Below are 20,459 nucleotides of genomic sequence, written 5' to 3'. Positions count from 1 at the left end.
GCAACAGATGTTAGTTCAGGGCCAATCTTCCTCAAAAAAAAAAAAAAAAGACAATGCAGAGGCCCTCCTGTCCCCCATGGGGTTGAGAGAGACACTAAGCCCCTGTGGCCCCATCTTTACCCGTCCCCCAGCCCCAAGCCCCCACACCCCCGCCCTGCTGCCCTGCTCCAGCTGTCCAGGAAGAGCTCATTCAGGGGAGGGGAAGCACCTTCTCAGCCCACTTCCCTTTCTTTGTCTGGGGCTCTGCCAGAAGGGGCCAGCTGGGCAGGAGCAGGAGACAGAAAGAAAGGAAGAAAGGAAATTCCCACCAGGTGTCAGGAAAGAGGCTGTCTCTTGGAGAGGCTATCGCCCCCTCCTTGGATCCTGTAGAAGTCTGGGATACTGTGGGGTGGGAGAGGCTGTCATCCTTTGCCTCCTTTCACCTGAACATCACCCCAGCCTGCTCCCCTCTACTTCAGACACCCATGTGACACCTCGGGCAGGGCACTAAACTGCCTGGGGCCTCACTTTCAGTATTAGTACATTTGAGCTTCATCTGATGACTTAGCACAGGCCAGGTCCTGTGCCACCCACAGAGAATGTCCCCAAGGAATTCTCCATCTGAAGCCCCTTCCCCACCTCAAATGGGGCACCCAGCATTGGCAAGTACAGTAAGATGTTAATGGTAGACTCCAGGTGGTGTTCAGTGCAAAACTCTTTAAACTTCAAGGTATGTTTGAAAAGTTTCATAATAAAATGTTGGCAGAAAAAAGCTATCTTTCTCAATGCAAAGTATTTAATGGGGAAAGATTTGACGTATTGCCATCAAAGTTAGGAATAAGACACCACTATTATTTAACACTTCCCTGGAGGTACAATCCAATGTAATTAGAAAATAAAAAGATATGAGAGGTATAAAAATTATAAGTAAAGAGATAAAATTATCACTACTTGCAAATGATAAGATAGTATCTCTAGAAAACACTGAAAAACTACTATAAACAATTCGTGAATTTAGTAACATGATGGGATAAAAAACTGACATACAGAAACCAAAGGGTTTCAAATAAACAATCACCAATTAGCAGATATAATGGAAAAAGGGTCATGTATACAACAGCAACAAAAAAGGTAAATGCATGTAATAAGAAATGTATAAGTTCTATGTGAAAGAAATTTTTAACGTGCTATGAATGGACACAAAAGACAAGAACAAGTAAACTATGTTCATAGATAGTTAGACTCAACATCATCAGGTTGTCCACTCTCTTTAATTTATTCTATGAATTTAACATAATCCCAATTCTAAAATTAAATACTAAAACAAACAATCAAGAAGAGGCAGCTAGGGGCCAGCCCAGTGGCGCAAGCGGTTAAGTGCGCGCACTCCGCTGCGGCAGCCCGGGGTTCGCTGGTTCGGATCCCGGGCGCGCACCGACGCACCGCTTGTCAAGCCATGCTGTGGCGGCATCCCATATAAAGTGGAGGAAGATGCGCATGGATGTTAGCCCAGGGCCAGTCTTCCTCAGCAAAAAGAGGAGGATTGGCAGATGTTAGCTCAGGGCTGAACTTCCTCACAAAAAGAAAAAAAAGAGGAGGCAGCTAACATTTGAGAAAAGACAAGATGAGTGATGACTAGACCTATTGATACTAAAACATGTTATAAAGCCTTAGGAACACAGCATTGTGGTCTGGTACGTGAATAGAGAGCAGATCAGTAGAAAAGAAGGGACAGTCCATTAATACACCCAAACACATACAGAAATGCAGAATGTAGCAAAGACGGCATCTCAAATCAGAGGAGGAAAGTTGGACAACTGGATAGCCATCTAGAAAAACATTACGTTGAAACTATACCTCATACTTTACACCAAGATAAATTTCAAATGTATCAAAGATTTAAACATAAAAATGAAATTATAAAAGTACTGGAAGGCCTGGTGGGAAGACTACTTTATAACCACAGAGAAGGGAAAGCTTTTTTTTCCCCCCTTTTCTTTTTATGGCTGTAACATTGGTTTAACATTATATAAATTTTGGATGTATATCATTATATTTCAATTTCTTTTTTTTTTTTTTTGTGAGGAAGATCAGCCCTGAGCTCACATCTGCCAATCCTCCTCTTTTTTGCTGAGGAAGACTGGCCCTAGGCTAACATCCATGCCCATCTTCCTCCACTTTACATGGGACGCTGCCACAGCATGGCTCGACAAGCAGTGCGTCGGTGTGCGCCTGGGATCCGAACCGGCGAACCCCGGGCCACCGCAGCAGAGTGCACGCACCTAACTGCTTGCGCCACCGGGCCAGCCCCTATATTTCAATTTCTGTGTGGATTACATCATGTTCACCACCCAAAGACTAATTACAATCCATCACCACACACGTGTGCCTACTCAACCCTTTCGCCCTCCTCCCTCCTCTCTTCCCCTCTAGTAACCACCAATCCAATCTCTGTCTCTATGTGATTGTTTGTTGTTAAGGGAAGGCTTTTCTAACCATGGCCCAAGATCCAGAAGCCACCAAAGAAAAGACTGGCAAATTAAACTTCTTGAAACTTAAAAGAAGATATCTGCATTGTAAAAGGCACCACTTGAAAAGTATATTTGCAACGCACATCCTAAACAAAGGGCTAATTTCCCTAATATATAAAGAACTTATTAAATCAATAAGAAAAGAATCAATGACCTGCTAGAAAAATAGGGAAAGGATATGGATAGACAATTCACACAAAAAAGGAAATGCAAATAGATTTGAAACATATAAAGATATTTCAACCTCATTTTTAATAAAATTGCTACTTGAAACCTCTTTGAGAAAGTTTCCCACATATCATCTTAACAAAAATTTTAAAAGTATGGTAACACTCCAACTTCAAGGGGGTAAAGAAATAGGTCCACTTATACTTTGCTGGTGAGAATGTAAATTGTTACAACCTCAATGGAAGACAATTCTGTCAATATCTATCAAAATTTCAAAAGCACATACCTTTCCCTCCTAATTTGAAAATTTTCACAAGGTATATTTTTATCCAATATAATACAGAGATCTTAGCTGTACAGCTCATTGACTTTTTACATATGTATGCAGTCATGTAACTACCACCACAATCAAGATACAGAACATTTCCATCATCCTAAAAGTTTTCTCACGCCAACACAAAATGCAACAACAATTCCGACTTCCACCATCACAGATCAATTTTGCCTGTTCTTGAACTTTGAATAAGTAGAATCATATAGTGTACAGTATTTTGTTTTTGGCTTCTTCTGCTCAATATATTTTAAAGATTCATCATGCTGCTGTGGGTGTCGGTAGCTATTCTTTTTTTTACTGCTGTGTACTATTCCATTTTATGAATCTATCACAATTTGTTTATTCTGCTGAGGGGTGTCTGGGTTGTTTCTAGTCTGAGGTTATTATGAATAAAGCGGCTATGAATATTCTTTCACAAGTCTTTTTTGTGGATATATGTACTCATTTTTCTTGGGTATTAACCTATGAGTGAAATGCTCAATCATAGGATAGACATTTGTTTAACTGTATTAGACACTGCAGAACAGTTTTCCAAAGTGGCTGTAACATTTTACATTCCCACCAGCAAAGTATGAGAGTTCCAGCTGCTCCTCATCCTCACCAACACTTGATATTGTCAGTTTGTTTAATTTTGGCCATTATGGTGGGTATATAGTAGTAACTCATGGTTTTAAATTGCAGTTTCCTGGTGAGTAAGGATGGGCACAGCATGTAGATAAACAATTCACACAAAAAGGAAGTGCAAACAGGTCTTAAACATATAAAGAGGTTTTTTAGCCTAAGTCTTAATAAAAATGCCAAGTGAAACTATGCTGAGAAAGTAGCACCTCTTCATAGGCTTACTGGCCATTTCGATATCCATTTCTATGCGATGCCTGTTTAAATCTTGCCTTTTTATTTTTGCCCATTTTAACACTCAGTATAAAGGATACCAGTGCTTTGTTCGATAGATGCATTGCAAATATCGTCCCCATGTCGGTGGTTTGCCTTTTCACTTTCTTAATGGTATCTTTTGATGAGCAAAAGTGGTTTTTGGTTTTTTTTTGTGTGTGTGTGTGTGTGAGGAAGACTAGCCCTGAGCTAACATCTAATGCCAATCCTCCTCTTTTTGCTGAGGAAGATCGGCCCTGGGCTAACATCCGTGCCCATCTTCCTTCACTTTATATGGGACACCGCCACAGCATGGCTTGACAAGCGGTGCGTCGGTGCGCGCCCAGGATCCGAACCTGCGAACCCCGGGCTGCCGCAGCGGAGTGCACGCATTTAACCGCTGCACCACCGGGCCAGCCCAGAGCAAAGTTTTTAATTTTGATAAAGTTCAATTTGTCTGTTGTTTTTATAATTATTGCTTTCTGTGTCCTGTTAGACAATCTTTGCTTACTACAGTGTCAGGAAGAAGTTCTCCTCAGTGTGTGTGTGGGAAAGAGCAAGATACAGAGAGAACAATGCAAGTAGTGTGCTATCTTTGTGTAAAAAGGGATATATCTATCTAGATATAGATAGATATAAAATTTCAGGAAAGACACTTGAGAAACTCTTAACACTGGTTGCCTCCTGGTAGAAGAACTGAGTAACCGGAAGCTAGGTGTGAGGGGCAGACTTTTCACTGTGAGTCCTTTGATCGCTTTTGAAGTTTAAACTATGTGAAAGTTTTACTATCTGAAAATAAATACTTACTTATAAATAGATGATATTCTAAGTGGGTAAGATTTTCCACACGTGGATGTCGGTGAGTAAGGGCAGTCCAGAGAAGGGAAGAGCTGGAGCACACGCCTGGAAGAGGGAAAGTTGCAAAGTCCCACATGTCCAGGGGCAGTGACAGCATTTTACAGACCTTTGCCCAGGGTCTCGTCATGGCCTCAGTGTCGCATTCCAACCAGCACGGGCTTTCACCGTCCCAGGTGTAAGCCCTCAGGGAAGAGCCTACCACTATCAGCACTGTATTGGGGTACTTTACCGACCCTTGTTCCGATCCCAAGGGGCAGTCTTAGGAAGGGTGTCGATCGGACCAAGGAGGAAAGAGAAGCTCAGAGAGGTTATGTAACTTGCCCAAGGTCACATAGCCATGAAGTAGCTTACCTGGACCCAGGGCTGTGCATCCTCCCCTCTCCAGAACTCTGTAAGACTGGGGTGGGAAAAGGGCGGTGCAAAGAGTTAAGCACTCAAGAGTAAGCAACCAGGCTCTTCCCTGGCACTTTCTCAGGCAGCCCCTCCCCCTCCCACCCAGGTTGCTGTCTGGCCTCGGGCCCCACTTATGCACTCCCCGCATCCCTCCTCCCAGCCGGCTGACTGCAGGAAGGAGGCACAGATGGCAGGCGAGGACGAGGCCCCCAGCCAGGCTCCCCCAGCTGTCGCTTTGGAGAGCACCATGCATCTCCTCCTCCTCCTCCCTGGAACAATTGGGAGCTGGCCAGCCTGGCCCCAGCTGTTCCCTCTCCCGGTCCAGGGCTCCTGCAGACCCACGCTTCTGAGGCCTTTGTCTCCAGGGGAGGAGAAACAGACTCCAGGGACGTCAGAGCTGGATAAGACCTGAGAGGACAAGGGGTCCAACCTCTCATTCTACAGCTAGGGAACAAAGGGACTTGTCCAAGGTCACAAGCAGCCAGGCAGTGAAGAGAGGCTCCCTCACTGCCAGCAAAGTATAGGATTTGGGGGCGCCCCACGGGCGTCGGGGGTGCTCATGCAGGTTGCATTGGCCCCTCCCCACCAAGATTCAGCCAGAGCAGTTCTGCTCATCCTGATTTTATACAGTGATAACGTCTGTGATTTTATTTCAGGGGCCTTTAACCTGGCCCCATAATAGACCCTCTAGGAGGTCTGTGAGCCTGGAGAGGAGAACAATTGCATCTATATTTTCACTAGCCACTAAAGGAAATTTAATATTTCCTTTGTTTATAAATGTAGGCAACAAACCCCAGTAGGACTGGCTGAACCTATAACTTTTCCATCAATAGACATCACAGATACTTTCAGATTACATGACCCTGTTACTGCGATCTCAAAATATTGTTTATGCTTTGAAATTACACTACTTGTTAGGCCCTCCACTTGGTCATGTTATTAAATGCGTTAATATAAAAGCACACATACTACTATATCACAATTCTGGTATACACTTTGATAACTAAATTTCAATATAATTGGTGTCTTTGTAATCCTATTTATTTTATTTTATGTACTTAAAGACTTTATTCTTTGAAGGGGTCCATGGGCTTTACCAGAATGCCAAAGGGGTCTATCTCCTGCCCCTCAAAGTTAAGAACCTGTTTTATTTGAACAAAATGTTCCAGTGTTAAAAACTAAAGTTTGAAAACTTTTGTACTATATCTATAACCTCCTAAGATTGGTAAGATTGAGGCCCAACTCCCTTGAGATAAAGGAGTAAGCCCGGGGTGGAGGAGGGGGCGCTGGTGCCCTAGATGGGGAGCCCACGTGCACACCCTGTACCAGGCAGCCTTCCGGGCTTTATGTAACACCTCACTGAATCCTCAGAACAGCCTTGGGGTTGAGGCTAGAGTTTCTCCCATTTTGCAGCTGAGGAGACTGAGTTAGATGACTTGCCCAAAGCACATGGCTAGTCAATGGTGGAGGTGGAATCTGAATCCACGCAGACCAATGCCAGAGCCTTTGTGCCTCATCACTGGGCATCCTGCTTCCAAGCCTGTCACAGAAAGTTCCTAAGGTGTTGCTGCTGGCTGGGTGCTTCTCATGGTGGGGGTGAGGTGGGGGGAATGGGATCCTGAAGGGTTTGCTGCCCCAACTAATTATCTGACACATATGGCACTAACTAGCTGTGCAAACTTGACCAAGTGCCTTGCCCTCTCTGGGCCTCAGTGTCTCCAACTATAAAATGCAAGGTTCTAAGCACTGCCACCCCACCTTCCCCCTCCCTTGTTCACCGGGGACCCACTTGGAAACTTACGCATAGGTTGCTTAGCAACTAAAATCAAGGCCTTGTCTGAGTGGAATGGAAAGGGGGTAGGACAGGCTAGCACCACGCCATGCTGATGCCACAGAACCATCTCTTGTTTTAAGAGGCTGAATGCTGTGACCACCTCCCCACCAATCAAGGTGACCTGGCCCTTTAAGAGCCTTGGGATGGGGTTGGGGGCAGGGACACGAGGACGGCCATCCCGAAAGGGAAACTGCCCTAAGGACTAAATCAGGCCTGCAGTTTCTCAGGCCAGGCAAACACACACTCATTGTTCTGGAAGCTGCTATGAGAAGGGCCAGTTAGTAGGGGTCTTGGCCAAGGTCTCAGGGTTCCCTTGGCCCCTAGAGAGATGCTGTCTCAAGCCAGGCCACCTATGTTCCGCTGCCCAGCCCCTTACGCACCCTGTATCACTTTTGTCCCCTAGTGTTGAGAGTCCACAGACACGTGAGGAGGGAGCGTCAGAGGCTGTGGCCCCCAACCTGACAGGGCAGACACGTCTCCTGAGGGCCTGGGGTGGCTGCCTGAGTGAGCAGATCTCCCTGCAGCCTGAAGTCTCACTCTTAGCAACACATTCCTTTGGGTCTCAAGAGTTTGGTCTCCTAAAATCTCACCCTAACCTTAACCAAGTGCACATTCCCTGGAAGTCACTGTCATCACTAACACCTTAGTAGTAGTCTGATTAGGACTCAGAAGTGGCTGAGCGCAAGGATTCCCGGGAAAATGCTCAGAGGGCGTCCAGGCATGCCATGCAGCCTTGGATAAGACACCTCTCTGGGACTAGGATTTCTCATGGGCACAATGAGGAGCTTGGAACAGGTGACGGCTGGAGTCTCCTCTGACTTGGGCATTGTGTCAATGTAAGATTGGAATTGGGGCACCGGGAGGTGGGCTAGGGAGGGGCATGGGCTGTGAGGACTGCGTGGCCTCAGGTGGGCTCAGAGCATAGAATCTCAAAGTCACACCCACCGCCCGGTCTATGCCTCGGATGTGCCAGCTAGATTCCCCAATCCCAGCACCCTCTCCCCCCAACAACCTGGCGCTTATTACAGTGGTTATAATAACAGAGGCAGCATAGCTCGGGTTTATTGAGCACCTGCTGTATACCAGACCCTATGGTAACCTTTACATACCTGATCTCATGTAACCCTGGCAGATAGGCAGACTCCAGAGAGGCAGGCAGGCTGACGTCAGGCGCCAAAGGGGGCCCAGACCCCTCCCTAAATTCCCCTCCCTCCAGCACTCAGCCTGATACAGCCATATCAGTGTGCCCCCTGGAGACCCCGCACCAACACCCCCATTCCCTTTTGGGCTCTGGGTGCCTTCCCCTCCAGTCAGGGTGGGGCTCACTGCTGGGAATGCTCAGGGATGGTACCGGACAACCGAGACAGTAGCAAGAAGGGAAAGACACGCTGGCTGCAGGCTGGGGAGCCCGTGGGCTATTTCTGGGCCTGGGTGGACTGAGGAAGTGGAGAGGATGGGCGAAAGCCCTTGGCATCCATCCTACAGCTCCTACTTACTGAGCACACACTATGTGCCAGCCTATACGCCTTAAGGGCTTTATACAGCACCTTAATTGTCATCACGGCACTCGAGAAACAAGGACACACCATTATCATTTCACAAACAGAGACAGCGAGGCACAGAGAGGTTCCATGTCCAGGGCTTCACAGATAAGGGATGGAGCTAAGATTTCGAAAGCTGTGGGATGCTCTAGGCCGGAACATCTGGGCAGAGTTAGGGCCCGGGGCCCGAGTCCACAGCGTCCCAGTGAACCAGGCTCTATTATTTCCAGCTTCTCTGGCCCTGCTAGGACTGAGGGGAATGAAGCTCGGGAGACGGCTGCGGAGGCCCCAGCCCGAGGAAGAAGAACAGGTTCTTTGACCTCCCAGGATGCCCACCAGCCAAGCTGCATCCTGGCCCCTGCACCTCAAATCACCAGAGAGCGCCCTATCCCACAACCGTGAAATAAAATAAGGGAGCTACGCTTCCATTCCTGCTGAAGAGCTTGCCTTCGCTTTTCTCAAAAATAAGCAGTCATTCTTCCAAAAAAGGGAAAAACACAAAGCAGAGCTGTCAATCTCAGGCTTCAGACAAATGGAATAAAGTTGCGACTTCTCTCTCAGAGCACAATTCTCCCCCCTTTCCCAAAGTCACTGTACATTCAGGCTGTCACAGGCTTTGAGATGCAAATCGCACCAAGCGGAAGGCAGCTTGAAGAACAAAGACCGACTAAGGAAAGATGTGAAAAATGGATTTGGAAAAGGCTCTCTGCATTCCCTGGAGAGAGGGAGACCCCTCTGCAGAGAGGACCGGTGGTGAAGATCTGGGGCTTTTTTACGGAAGAGAGAAGGATTGAGGGGCTCAATGCTGATTGTGGGGAGTGATGGGGGGAGTTGTTACAAAATCTGGAAGAGAAACAAAGTCTTTGGGTGAGCAAAACAGTCTGATTTTGTTACAGTCTTCAGCACTGAGCTGGGCACTTTTTTTCACCCTTCTTTTAATATTAGGCCTCGAACATGCTGTGAGCCATGGAGAGAACTGGTCTGCCCACTTCTGCGTTAGATTCCATAGTAAGAGCAGCTGGCTCAGGAGACACTGTTCTAGGAGCTTTAAGGGAGGGGGCAGTGCCCCCTTCAGTCGGGGCATCTCCTGCAGAGCACCACATTCTCCCTGCAGCCTGGAGGGGAGAGGCGCCCAGGACCAGCAGAGAACCAGGGGCAGATAGGGCACAGGGCCTCTGGGACCTGGCCTCAGGTCAGCCCAGTGCCCCCTTGCTGAGCCTCACTGTGTGCAGGCCCTGTACACATCAGACACGGTCCCCACTCCCGGGGGTTCAGAGTTCAATCGAAGCAGTTAACTGGACTGCAAACTTCATGCCGACAGGGACTTGGTCTTGTTTATTGCTGCATCCCCGGTCCCGACACTGTGACTGAAACATAGTAGGTGTTACTACAAACATTTGTTGGATGGGTGGATGGATGGGTAGAAGGATGGACGGATGGGCGGGTGGATGGATGGGTGGACTAACCACCTAGAAAATAAGGCAGCATGTAGGAAGTGCTCCAATCTTGACAGACACAAAATGCCTCCGGATGGGTATCGGGATGCGGAAAGCCTCATGGCGCTGGCCCTGTTTGAGTTGGGCCTTGAGGGATGAGAAGGACTCATTCTTATATTCTGCACAATACCTACCAGCACACTGGTGAGGACACATCTGAATAAAAAGAAGTTAGAAGGGAAAAGAATGTGAGACCTAAATTGAACTCTAAATATCATGTGGTCCAACCCCGTCATTTTGCAGAAGGGAAAATTAGGGCACAGGAAGGTTAAGTGACTCACATAAGGTCACAAAGCAACTAAGTGGCAAGGCAGGGATTCAAGTGAGGTCTGTCTGCTTCTAGAGCCTGATCTCTTAGCCCCATCCTGTGCTGTTCTCCTGCTCCAGGGCTCTGCTCTCCTCACTGAGATGCCCTGTGGATTTTTGCTAGCATTCCTGCCCCAGCCCACCTCCACCACCCACTCCTGCATGGCTGGGGAGACCTGGAGGAACTGGTTAGGCCTCCCACCCTTGAACTTCTTCTCTCAGAGACTGGAGAAGAAGCAGGAGTGTGCAAGAGGAGGCCACACTGACTGGGTTGGAGAGGAGAACGCAGCACCCAGAGACCAGTGCCAGAGACCAAGGGGGCAATGTTTTGCCACCAGGTCGTTGAGACTGAGCAAGGCATGGGATTGGGGAGGGGAGGCCACAGGGCTTGTGCAAGGGGGTAGGAATGACCCCCACCTGCAGACCAAGCCCAGCATCCCAATTCCAGAATCGGGTTATTGTCATTACATGCAGCTAAGTCTGAACATAAATTACCCAGGGACTCCAGCTTCTGGAGAGTGCGATGATGTCCCATCATTTGTAACTGCTACCAGAGAGCAGTTAAGATGCAGATGTTCAACAGGACCCTTTACGTACCATGGAGTTGTTTTCTTGAGCAAGACATGGGCAGGACCCTCTCAGGAAACTCCCACCTACCCAGCTCACCAATGGGGTGCCCACAGGTCTCTACCAGGCCTGACATTACTTGAGTCCCCAGTGCCTGGCACGGTGCTGAGTGCCCAGTCCATACCCCGTGACTAAAGGAACGACGCCATCGTGTCTGGTCTCCTGCTCCAGCATACCTCTCTACCTCTCCTTGCCGGCTAAAATTGTTGCTTCAGTCCTTTGGAAAAGCAGCTTCCCCAAAGAGTCTAAGAAATGCCTGCTCTCCTGACTTCCAGAAGAGAGGGACACATGTGGTATCAGCACAACAGAAGAGCTCATCAAGTACTGGTTGAATTCATGTTCAAGGAAATCCTTGGAGATATTCAAATGACAGTAAATAATAATAACACAAGGCCCATTTATAGACATCCCTCCCCCTCACCCTCTGTGAGGGGGGCAGGCAGGCAGTTGGGAGAACCCTGGGTTTAAATTCTGCCACTTGTGTGCTGTGCAGTCTTGAAGGAGTTGCTTGACTTCTCTGAGCCTGTTTCTTCATCTGTAAAATGGGGAGAATAACTGTACTTTCTCATGGGACTTGAGGTGAGATTCAAAAAGAGCAGGTATGTTAGACCCTCGAAAGCTCCCTAGGTGGTTCTAGCCTGCAGGCAGGGCTGGGAACTGCTAGGTTACAGTGGGAACGCAGACTTCCCATGTCCAGGCCAGGTTTCTTTCTTTTCTGCCAGGTGCCAGTTGGGGTAGCAGGTAGCTGGCTAAAGCTTAGGCACGCGAGACTCTGCTTCCAGCCTTCGCCTTCTTATGGCCTGGACGTGGAGGCGGCAGGCGGCCCCGTGGAGCACAGCAGGAAAGGGGCGGCGCACCTGGGGAGGCCTAGTGGTTAATCAGGCCGCTGGGCACAGTGCCCGGTCTCTGGAATATTCATAAGGCCCCTCCAGCTGTGCCAGGCAATCAGGGTGCTGATTGCTCCCCCATCTGCAGCTTAACATTCCACTCCAGAAAGGAGAGAGCTGGCGGCTGAATGTTAACTAGGGAAAAACAGGCTGTGGCCTTCTCAACAGCAGCCTGAACAAGAGCGGGGGAGACAAATCCACTCCTTTGAGATCTGCCAGCCACCCAGAACTGAGCCGTTCACCAGAGCCACGGGCAGTGCAGAGAGTCACGCATTCAGAAATAAGTGAGCTGGTTTCAGGTCCAGCTCCTGCCCTGACCAACTGTATGCCCGTCTCTGCAGCCTCAGTCTCCCCAGCTGTAAGATGGGGATGGCTCTACCTTCCACCCAAGAGGATTGATGAACACAGAGTTTGTTGGACTAGGGTGCTGTTCAACGGCAAAGCATAGTCATCGTGGTCGTTTGTAGTTTTTGTGGACATGGCTTCCAACCCCAAGAAACATTTTTAGTCACAAATATTGGAATCTCCAGCAAGCTGGCTTTGAGAGAAACTCAACAAAGGGAGAGACACGCCTGAAGAGTCGGAGCCTCTCTCAGAAGGCTCGGCGGCCTCAGAGCAGGGATGTGGGGTTCCCAGGCTAGTGCCCTTCTCAGCCGGCCCCAAGCTCTCAGAGAAGCAAGAAAGGAATGGGAAGGACAACTGACAGAAGACAGGAAAAATTCAGAGAAGAACTACAAAAGCAGACAATGTTCTGTGGCTTTCTGGTCACTCAGGAAAAGTCAGGGGCCATTCAGCATAGGGACAAAAGCATGCCACCACGAGTTCACAGCTCATAATTAATGCTTCTGGTAATGACGAGGATTCGCCAAGAAATGGCCCACGTCTCTTCTGTGTTTGTATTGAATAATACAAGAAACTGTTTCGAGAGAGATTTCTATCAAACTGAGGGGAAAAACCCAGAGCTAAAATAATAGAAGCTTCTCCTTCCTAGAAAATTGACCCATGTGGAGCAGCTCCTCTCTACTGCTGCCGGATAATGAAGGGTTCTGACTTCAGCATTATTGTTATTGTTTGTTAGCCCTGCCTGCTCCTCCCCCCAGACCAGCCCGGCCCAGGCCTGCAGGCTCAGCCCTGACCACTGTGGGCAGGAGACTGCCAGCCTTGACCCCGGCTGCAGGGCCAGGCAGGAGTTTGCCCTGACTCCTAAGCAGCCCCTCTTTGGGGGTGGGACCCTGCTCCACAAAGCATCAGACACGGGGCCCTGCCTCAAACTAAGTGAACTGCTCAGATCAAGGAGCTGCCTCCTCTACCGCCCCCACCGCCACCCCTCGCCCTCACTGTGGGTACTTAGTCAACAAACCGCTTTTATTGTTTTTCCTCTAAAGTACAAAATGTTAAGTCTTCATCTAAAAAAAAAATCTAGAAAATAAAGCTAAGGAAAAAGAAGAAAATGAGAGCACTCATGATTCTAATACTCAGAGATAACCATTTTTAACATTAGGTGCATATTCTCCCAGTCTTTTCCAGATAGGTAGATGGATAGATGGATATTTTTTAATGGGATTAATCATATTTTATCTTTTTTTTCACTTAGTACGTCATAAAATCTTCTCTCTTTAAATATTCCCCTGCATCGGTGGTTCTCTTAAGTGGGGTCTGGGGACCCGTGGGGATCCCCAAGGCTTTTTCAGGGAGTCTATTGGGTTAAAACTATTTTCATAACAATACTAAGACATTATTTTCCTTTTCACTCTCATTCTCTCAGGCGTGTACAGTGGAGTTTTCCAGAGGCTGCATGACTCTGTGATATGGCAACAGACTGAACGCAGAACCAGACACGCAAATTCAGCCGTCTTCTGTTAAGCCGCACTAATTTAAAGAGATTTGCAAAAGTGTAAAACAATGCCATTCTAATTTTTTCTGTTTTGGAAAGTACAGTTATTTTTCATAAAAATATGTTTTTCAGGAGAACATGAAATAGGTTTATTATTGTTAAGTTAATTAACAAATACATATTTTTGAATTCCTTCATTTTTATTTTGAATATGCTAAATATCGATAGAGATAGCCCACATAAGCAAAAACTCTTCGGGGTCCTCAGTAATTTTTAAGAATGTGAAGTGATTCTGAGGCTGAACAGCCAAGAGTGAATGCTTGGGTGTTTCTGATTTGTTAACCCATTTCCTCACTGATGGACTTGCACGTTGCTTCCAATTTTCACTATTATAAAAGTGTTGCACAAATCCAGTACTTAGGTAAAGTGAAAACTTCTTAAAATTAGAGAAAACCACAGAAACCAACTGGTAGGGTGAGCCATCACTATCAGCCCATTACTAATCAAATTAAACAAAATGTATCATAGAATGTGAACAAATAAAGTTGAAAGGTATGTGTACACTGAATATGCATGTATGTATGTGTATAGATACATTGTATATTTCTACAGAGAGAGACTTACACTCGTAAAGAGGACTTTTTTTCCTGCTGTGTTTTTCATGAAGTGTTTACAAAATCTGATCATATTCTAGACCAGTGCTACTGATGGTATAAAACTCTTTGGTACCATTACAGAAATTGAGACGAAAGGTTTAGAAACTTTTAAGCAATTTGAGAGAAAAATTTTATTTCTGTAGAAAATAATAAAAAATTGATGTTTGTAAAGAAATTGAGTACTAAAAAATGCTGCAAACATTTTTTTTTTATATACTTGAGAATAACTCTATAAGATAGATTCCTAGAAGTGGAATTGCTGGGCCAGTGAGCGTGCATCTTTAAATGTTAATAGATATTGCCAAGTTGCTTCCATTTACTAAGAGATGTAAATACACCAAATACACCAAGAGTGTATTTGAGTGCCTGCTCTCGCACCTCTGGCAATACCAAAGATAATTATTGTTTTAAATCTTTTCCTATTTAGAAGGTTAAAACAAACATTTTGTCTTCTGTGAATTGCTTATCTATATCCTTTGCCCATTTTCTATCGAGTTCTTTTTCTTATTGATTTTTCTGGAACCTTTATATATTCTGGACAGGAATCTCTTGTCTGTTATATACTGCAAATATTGTACTCAATTATGTGGCTTGCCTTTAATTTTGCTTACATGTCTTGTTGTAGTACAGAAATTTTACCTTTTAAAAAATTTAATCTAATCTATTAATTGTTTCCTTTATGGTCTGGAGGATTCTTGATTGCTTAGGAAGCCTTTCCTCATTGTATGATTTTTAAAATGCTCTCCATTTTCCTCTAAGACATTTGTAGCTTTCCTTTTTCTTTTTCTTCTTTTTTTTTAATGGTTAGACCTTTGATCCAGCTGGAATTAATTCTTGTTACGGGGTGAGGCATTGACGGGTGACCCTTGTAAGCTGTAAGTGGCGTATGGCAGGATGCCAGCTACGGGCCTGAGCCCCAGTGAGCAGCAACCCACACATGCTGGGGACCTGCAGGCCTGCTGAGGCCAGAGCTGAGCTGGTCCCCGAGGTAGACAGATATCTGAGCCCATCTGGTTTGGGAAGGGAGGCAAGCTACATTTCAGAATCCTTCTTAATGTGTTACTGTTGCGGTGGGCACCTGCAAAGTTGACAAGCAGAGCTGCCAACTTTCCCAAGAAAGTACCAAAGCATCTTTAACGTACTATGCAGTTCACCAGGAGCTTTCATGTCCCTTATCCCACTCGATGCCAATATCACAGATGCAGGGACAGGAGAATTTAGGATCCTCGTTTTACCGTTACAGGAAAAGAAGGTGCAAAGAGGTTAAGTGACATGCCTGAGGTCACATAGCCAGCAAGCGGCAGAGCCCAACTAGAACCCAGACCTCCTGCCACCAAATCCACAGCTCAACATCTCTGTGCATCAGGCTCTGTCCTCAGTGTCTCTGCAGCTGCCCGCTTCGGTGGAAGGGAGGATCTGGCCTAAGCCTTTCCCAAATCTGTGCTCCCCCATTGTGGGTAGAAGAGACTGGAAAAATCCATCCTCCACCAGCTGACGGGGGATTTCGAGAACCAAGGCTTCCTTCCACATGCACCTCCTCCTTCCCTGAGCCGCTTGGCGGAGGCTGGGAATGGAGATGAGTCAGGCGGGGAAGGGACAGCTCAGCCATAAACAAGCGGGACTGACAGCAAGCACTTTCCCTGAGGCGCGTGACCTCCCACGGGCCTCTGGGGACCCCGCCTGCACGGCAGAGCTTCAAAATTTCATGATCTAGGCTTTGCAGATTTAATTTGCTATATTCGCGAAGGCAGCCACAGAAGGGGGGAAACCTTTAGACAGGAGGTGGGGGATGAGGGAGAAGGTAAATTATTTCCAGTCTCTCCGTGGAGAGCTTGCAATGTTTTTTTAATGTGTGCCATTTTTGCAGATGCCTAATATGCCTATGGCGGGGTCGTCATCCCTTCCAGCTCCAAACCAAAAGGACGTCTAGGACGCAGAATTGTAGGGCTGAACCTGGTTTGGAGATCAGTCGTTCCAATCCCTCGGGTTGGAACCACATGTACCCCGAGGGAAGTGACGTGTCCAAGTGAACCAGGGAGGGCTAGGGCGGTGCAAGGCGCCTACCTGCTCCAGGGGGATGACGAGAAAGGAGCCTCCTCCCGCACTCTCGGTGACGATGGCCAGGAAGCGGGCGTTGACAGCACAGAAGTGGTTATCGTGCACATTCTTGGTGATGGGGATCCCGTCGAAGCAGTGCTCCCGGTTGGCCACTTTCCCGTAGACGTTCCGGAACTTGGAGCTGCGGTACTGCGGACGCCAGGACATCTGTGAGGGGCCAGGAGAGACAACGGTCAGCCTGGCCACTGCTTCCTGAAGGGCCTGGGCTGGAAGCTGGGGAGGGGGAAGCTGCTCCCAGGCACGCAGGAGGAGAGGGAGCCCTGGTGCCCCACCTCAGGACACGGGGAGAGGAGAAGGAGCCTCCAAGAATGGTGTGCCCGGCCCTGGGAATTACTCTTTCCATAAAGTCCTACAGGAGCAAAGATGGGCATGAGGGCATTCACACATCTCCTGCTTTGGGTACACACTCCCATCCCACCTACATCCCAGAAAGGATGTAGGGTCCTTTCACTTCTAAGGGAAGTACCATGTGATAGAGCAGACCCTCCACCCAACAAGTGTATGGGCTGCCTCCTGAGTGCCAGAAAGTGCCCAACTCAGTAAGGGAGGTGCAGAGGGAGGAGGCTGGGTATTCACATACACAGAGAACACTGCTGATGACCATGGGTGAGGGAGGAAGATGTCCCCCTCTGTGTGCAAAGAGGCAAAAGGCCACCCATTACCATACCCTCCTCTGGTTCTCTCTAAGACTTCTAATCCACAAGTGCACCCTCAGAAATCTCTGAGTCCTGTACATCATCATCATCACCACCAGGCACAGAGAGGTTAAGTGACTTGTCCAAGGCCACACAGCTAATGAGTAGGGCCATGAACACAGGTCTCCTGACTGGAAATCTGAGACTCTTTCCTATGCCAGACTACCCTTTGTAGCCAGATTTCTTAATGTTTGGCCCACAGATCACCTGTTTCAAAATCATCTGGGGTGGAAGAGGTTTCTGAGCCTCCTGCATCATTTGTTAGAAATGCTGATTCCTGAGTCCCAGTCCAGACCTACCGAATCCGATATTTTGGGGATGGGGCCAAAAAATTAGCATTTAATCCAGCTTCCCCCCGCCCCCCATGAGACAGAAGCACACTGAAGTTTGAGAGCCCCTGTTCTAGAGAAAGGAATGAGTGGTACCCCTCCCCAGCCCTCCCTACCCACCATCGAAGACACAGACTTGAACCAACCAATCAACCAGCTCCTACTGCACGCCTGTGCCACGCTGTGCACAGCGGAGAACACAGGTATGCACGAGGGGGTGGGTGGAGGACAGGATGGGCAGCCCACCGTGCAGACCAGCTTTGCTGTAGGATAGCGCCTCCTATGGGGAAGCCCTACAAAGGGGCCCCACAGCAGATGGAGCCCGAGAAGGTGCTCTCCTGGCACATACACGCATCCAAGTGCGACGAGCCACACGCATGTCCCCAGCCAGGGGCCTGGCATACAGCAGGAGCTCAATAAGCGCTTTGTAAAACGAACATGCTTCTGACCTGACTTTGCCATTGTCCATCCCTTCTCCTTCCTGTCAAATCTCCTGATGTGCCTGGAGTCTCCCACTCCGTCTCAGGGCAGAAAGGGACAAGCTCATTTCTTCCCATGAACTTTCCAAGGGGAGGAAAACAAAAGGAACCACCACCACAGAACCAGGAAACCAACTAGGGAATTTGACTGAAAACAAAACTTGGCATGTGACTTAAATAAAGCTGGGAGCTCAGCCACAAAGGCCTCTTGATTAGGAAGAAGTTCAGCTCCAACAAGGAGAATCCCAAGGAAGGCTCCTCACCTTCAGGCAAATCCTCTTCCCCCAGCTCTCTGAGCCCCCACCCCAGCCCTTCTCCTCTCCCCCAGGTCCTCTCCATCCTCCCCACCCCCCAGCCCCTGCTCACGCTGTACCCCATTCCCGCCTGCCTTCTCCCCTCTCTGCCGAGTTCTGCCCAGGACTGTTCAGGACAAAGTCTGCTGCAGAGGCAAGCGCACCGGCCGGGAGCCTGGTCGGTCACTCCTGGCTGTGTGACCCCAGGCAAGCCCTTTCCACTCTCCGGGTTTCCGACTGCTCATCAGGATTACGTCAGTGATCCCCAGAGTGGAGTCCCAGGGGGTCACTCATGGTTCCTTTACACGAACAGAGATGAAGCTTTTAATTGTAGTAGTTATGTGTTTATTTTACTTTGTAGTAGAAAAAATATAACTTGCAGGCCAAATCCACGATTTCACAGGTATTATTGCTAATAAGGCTAAGTTAAAAAATAACGAATCAATTCAAACAAAAATACAGTATGAAAAATATAGTATGGGTGGTACATGGACCTGGTAAAAATTCAATCTGATACAGGAGTGCTGGTAATCGCTCTGTCTCATCCAGGTAGAACATTCTAGATCCCACAGTTCCCATGGAAGAGAAAGGAGGTGGTAAGCTTGCTCACTCCACCCTCTTGTGCCTTGCCGGTGCATTTCTGGCCTGGAATGCCTTCGCCCCTCTCCTCTGCGCAGCCCAACCTTAGCCTTCAGGGCCCGATTCAACTCTGACTCCACAGCCCACAGCAACCTCCTCAGGACCTCTTCCTCGGCTCCTAGTCTAGACCTTGTCACAGGCTCTCTCGTCCCAAGGGCAGGTCTCAGCTCTGTGATGGCAGGCAGTGACCCCAGGACCTCTGAGCAGGACTGAAGACTGGTCTGTGATCTTCCCGGGCAGCTCGAATGAGTCCCGATGCCATGGGGAGACCCGCTGGGCACCAGGCCCCGTGACAGGCCCAGCCCCTCTTTGAAGGGAGCCCAGCCTAGTGGAAGACAGACAGGTGCAGTTCAGCCTTCATCAGAACCCAAGGCCCAGGGAGCCACTTCCCAGCCCATGTCTGGTGAGCAGGATCTCAGTTTCTCTCTCCACCCCCAGCACAGCCCAGGCTGGGCACCTGGGATGGGCTGAACAGGCCCTGCTGATAATGGCCCAGCTCTGTGCTCTTCCCCAGTGCAGACTTCACTTCAAGGTCTCATGGGTGGCTGTGAGGGGAAGAGGAACAAGAACTGGACTGGAAGGCATGCAGACCTAGATGCCCGTGCCACTTCTGCTGCCACCTAGCTGTGTGACGTGGGCAAGCCACTTAACCTCTCTGTGCCACTTCCATCTGCTCTTATATAAAGGAGGCTAATACTCCCCACTACCTCCAAGCGTGCGGAGCAGTCAATGCCTAGCTGCCGTGATGTGCACAGCGCGGCCTGGCCCCCCTCTGGATGCTCACTTAACAGAGCAGAACACGAGGCAGGAGAGGAAGGGCTGGTCTCTGTGATGCCCACCCCCAGTCCATCTGGAACACCCCAGAGCCCGGCAGGCTGAGGAGAGGGGTCTGAGCCCAGGCCCTCAGGGCCTCCAGCCTGTGTCCACCATGGCTGGGGGATCGACAAGGGCCTCCTAGGAAACCTCCCAGAGCTCCCCAGACATGCAGGCAAGCTGACCCGGCCGGCTCTCCGCAACCCTCCACACAACACGTAGTTGCCAGCTATCCCTGGGTGTTTTAGCATCTGACCTCACCTCTTCCTCCTCCACCTCTCCTCCACCCTTCTCCTTCCTCCTTTTTCCCTGCTCTGTCTGCCCTTTCTCCCTCTCTCCATCATCTCCCCAGCTCCCCACTCCTCAGGATGCAGATACAACAAAGAGGCCTTAGTGGCTTAGGCTCCTGGTGGGCACACTGCATTCTTCTTGAACACATCCCGTGCTGCCCCTCACAGCCCCGCTAGCATTTCTGAGCGGATGCTACGTCCTGGAGGACCAGGGCCTGCGCTCAGCAGGAATGTTCTTCCAGTGAGCATGTCTCCTGGGGTCGGGTCCAGCATGCCCTAGAATGATACAGTCCTCCTTCCTAGGGAAAATGGAGAGTGCCTTTCCAAGGGCTTTGTTCTCAGCATCCCTGGTGCTGTCTTCTCCCCGGTGGCTGGTAGACTGGGGCTGGATCTCCATAGAGATTCTCTCTGTTGGGCCTCTGGAAGGACTGGGGGAGGGAGACCAGAGGGCCCTTGACGACCAACGGTTCCTCATCACTGGGCCTGCAG

General features: G+C 48.7%; 1 protein-coding gene across 1 annotated transcript in view; it reads right to left on the bottom strand.

Annotated features, from left to right (window-relative positions):
* Positions 1-20,459, bottom strand: part of CORO2B (coronin 2B) — a 136,842-nt gene that overhangs the window by 50,304 nt on the left and 66,079 nt on the right. Inside the window, exon 2 of the mRNA XM_004421745.3 lies at positions 16,379-16,579. Coding sequence (XP_004421802.2) covers positions 16,379-16,579 — 201 coding nt within the window. The remainder of the gene's footprint in view (positions 1-16,378; positions 16,580-20,459) is intronic.

The sequence above is a fragment of the Ceratotherium simum genome, chromosome 3 (assembly GCF_057802395.1).
Source record: "Ceratotherium simum simum isolate JZ-2026a chromosome 3, ASM5780239v1, whole genome shotgun sequence".
NCBI lineage: Eukaryota > Metazoa > Chordata > Mammalia > Perissodactyla > Rhinocerotidae > Ceratotherium > Ceratotherium simum.
Note: the sequence above shows the minus strand (reverse complement) of the source record. Positions and strands in the feature narration are given on the sequence as shown.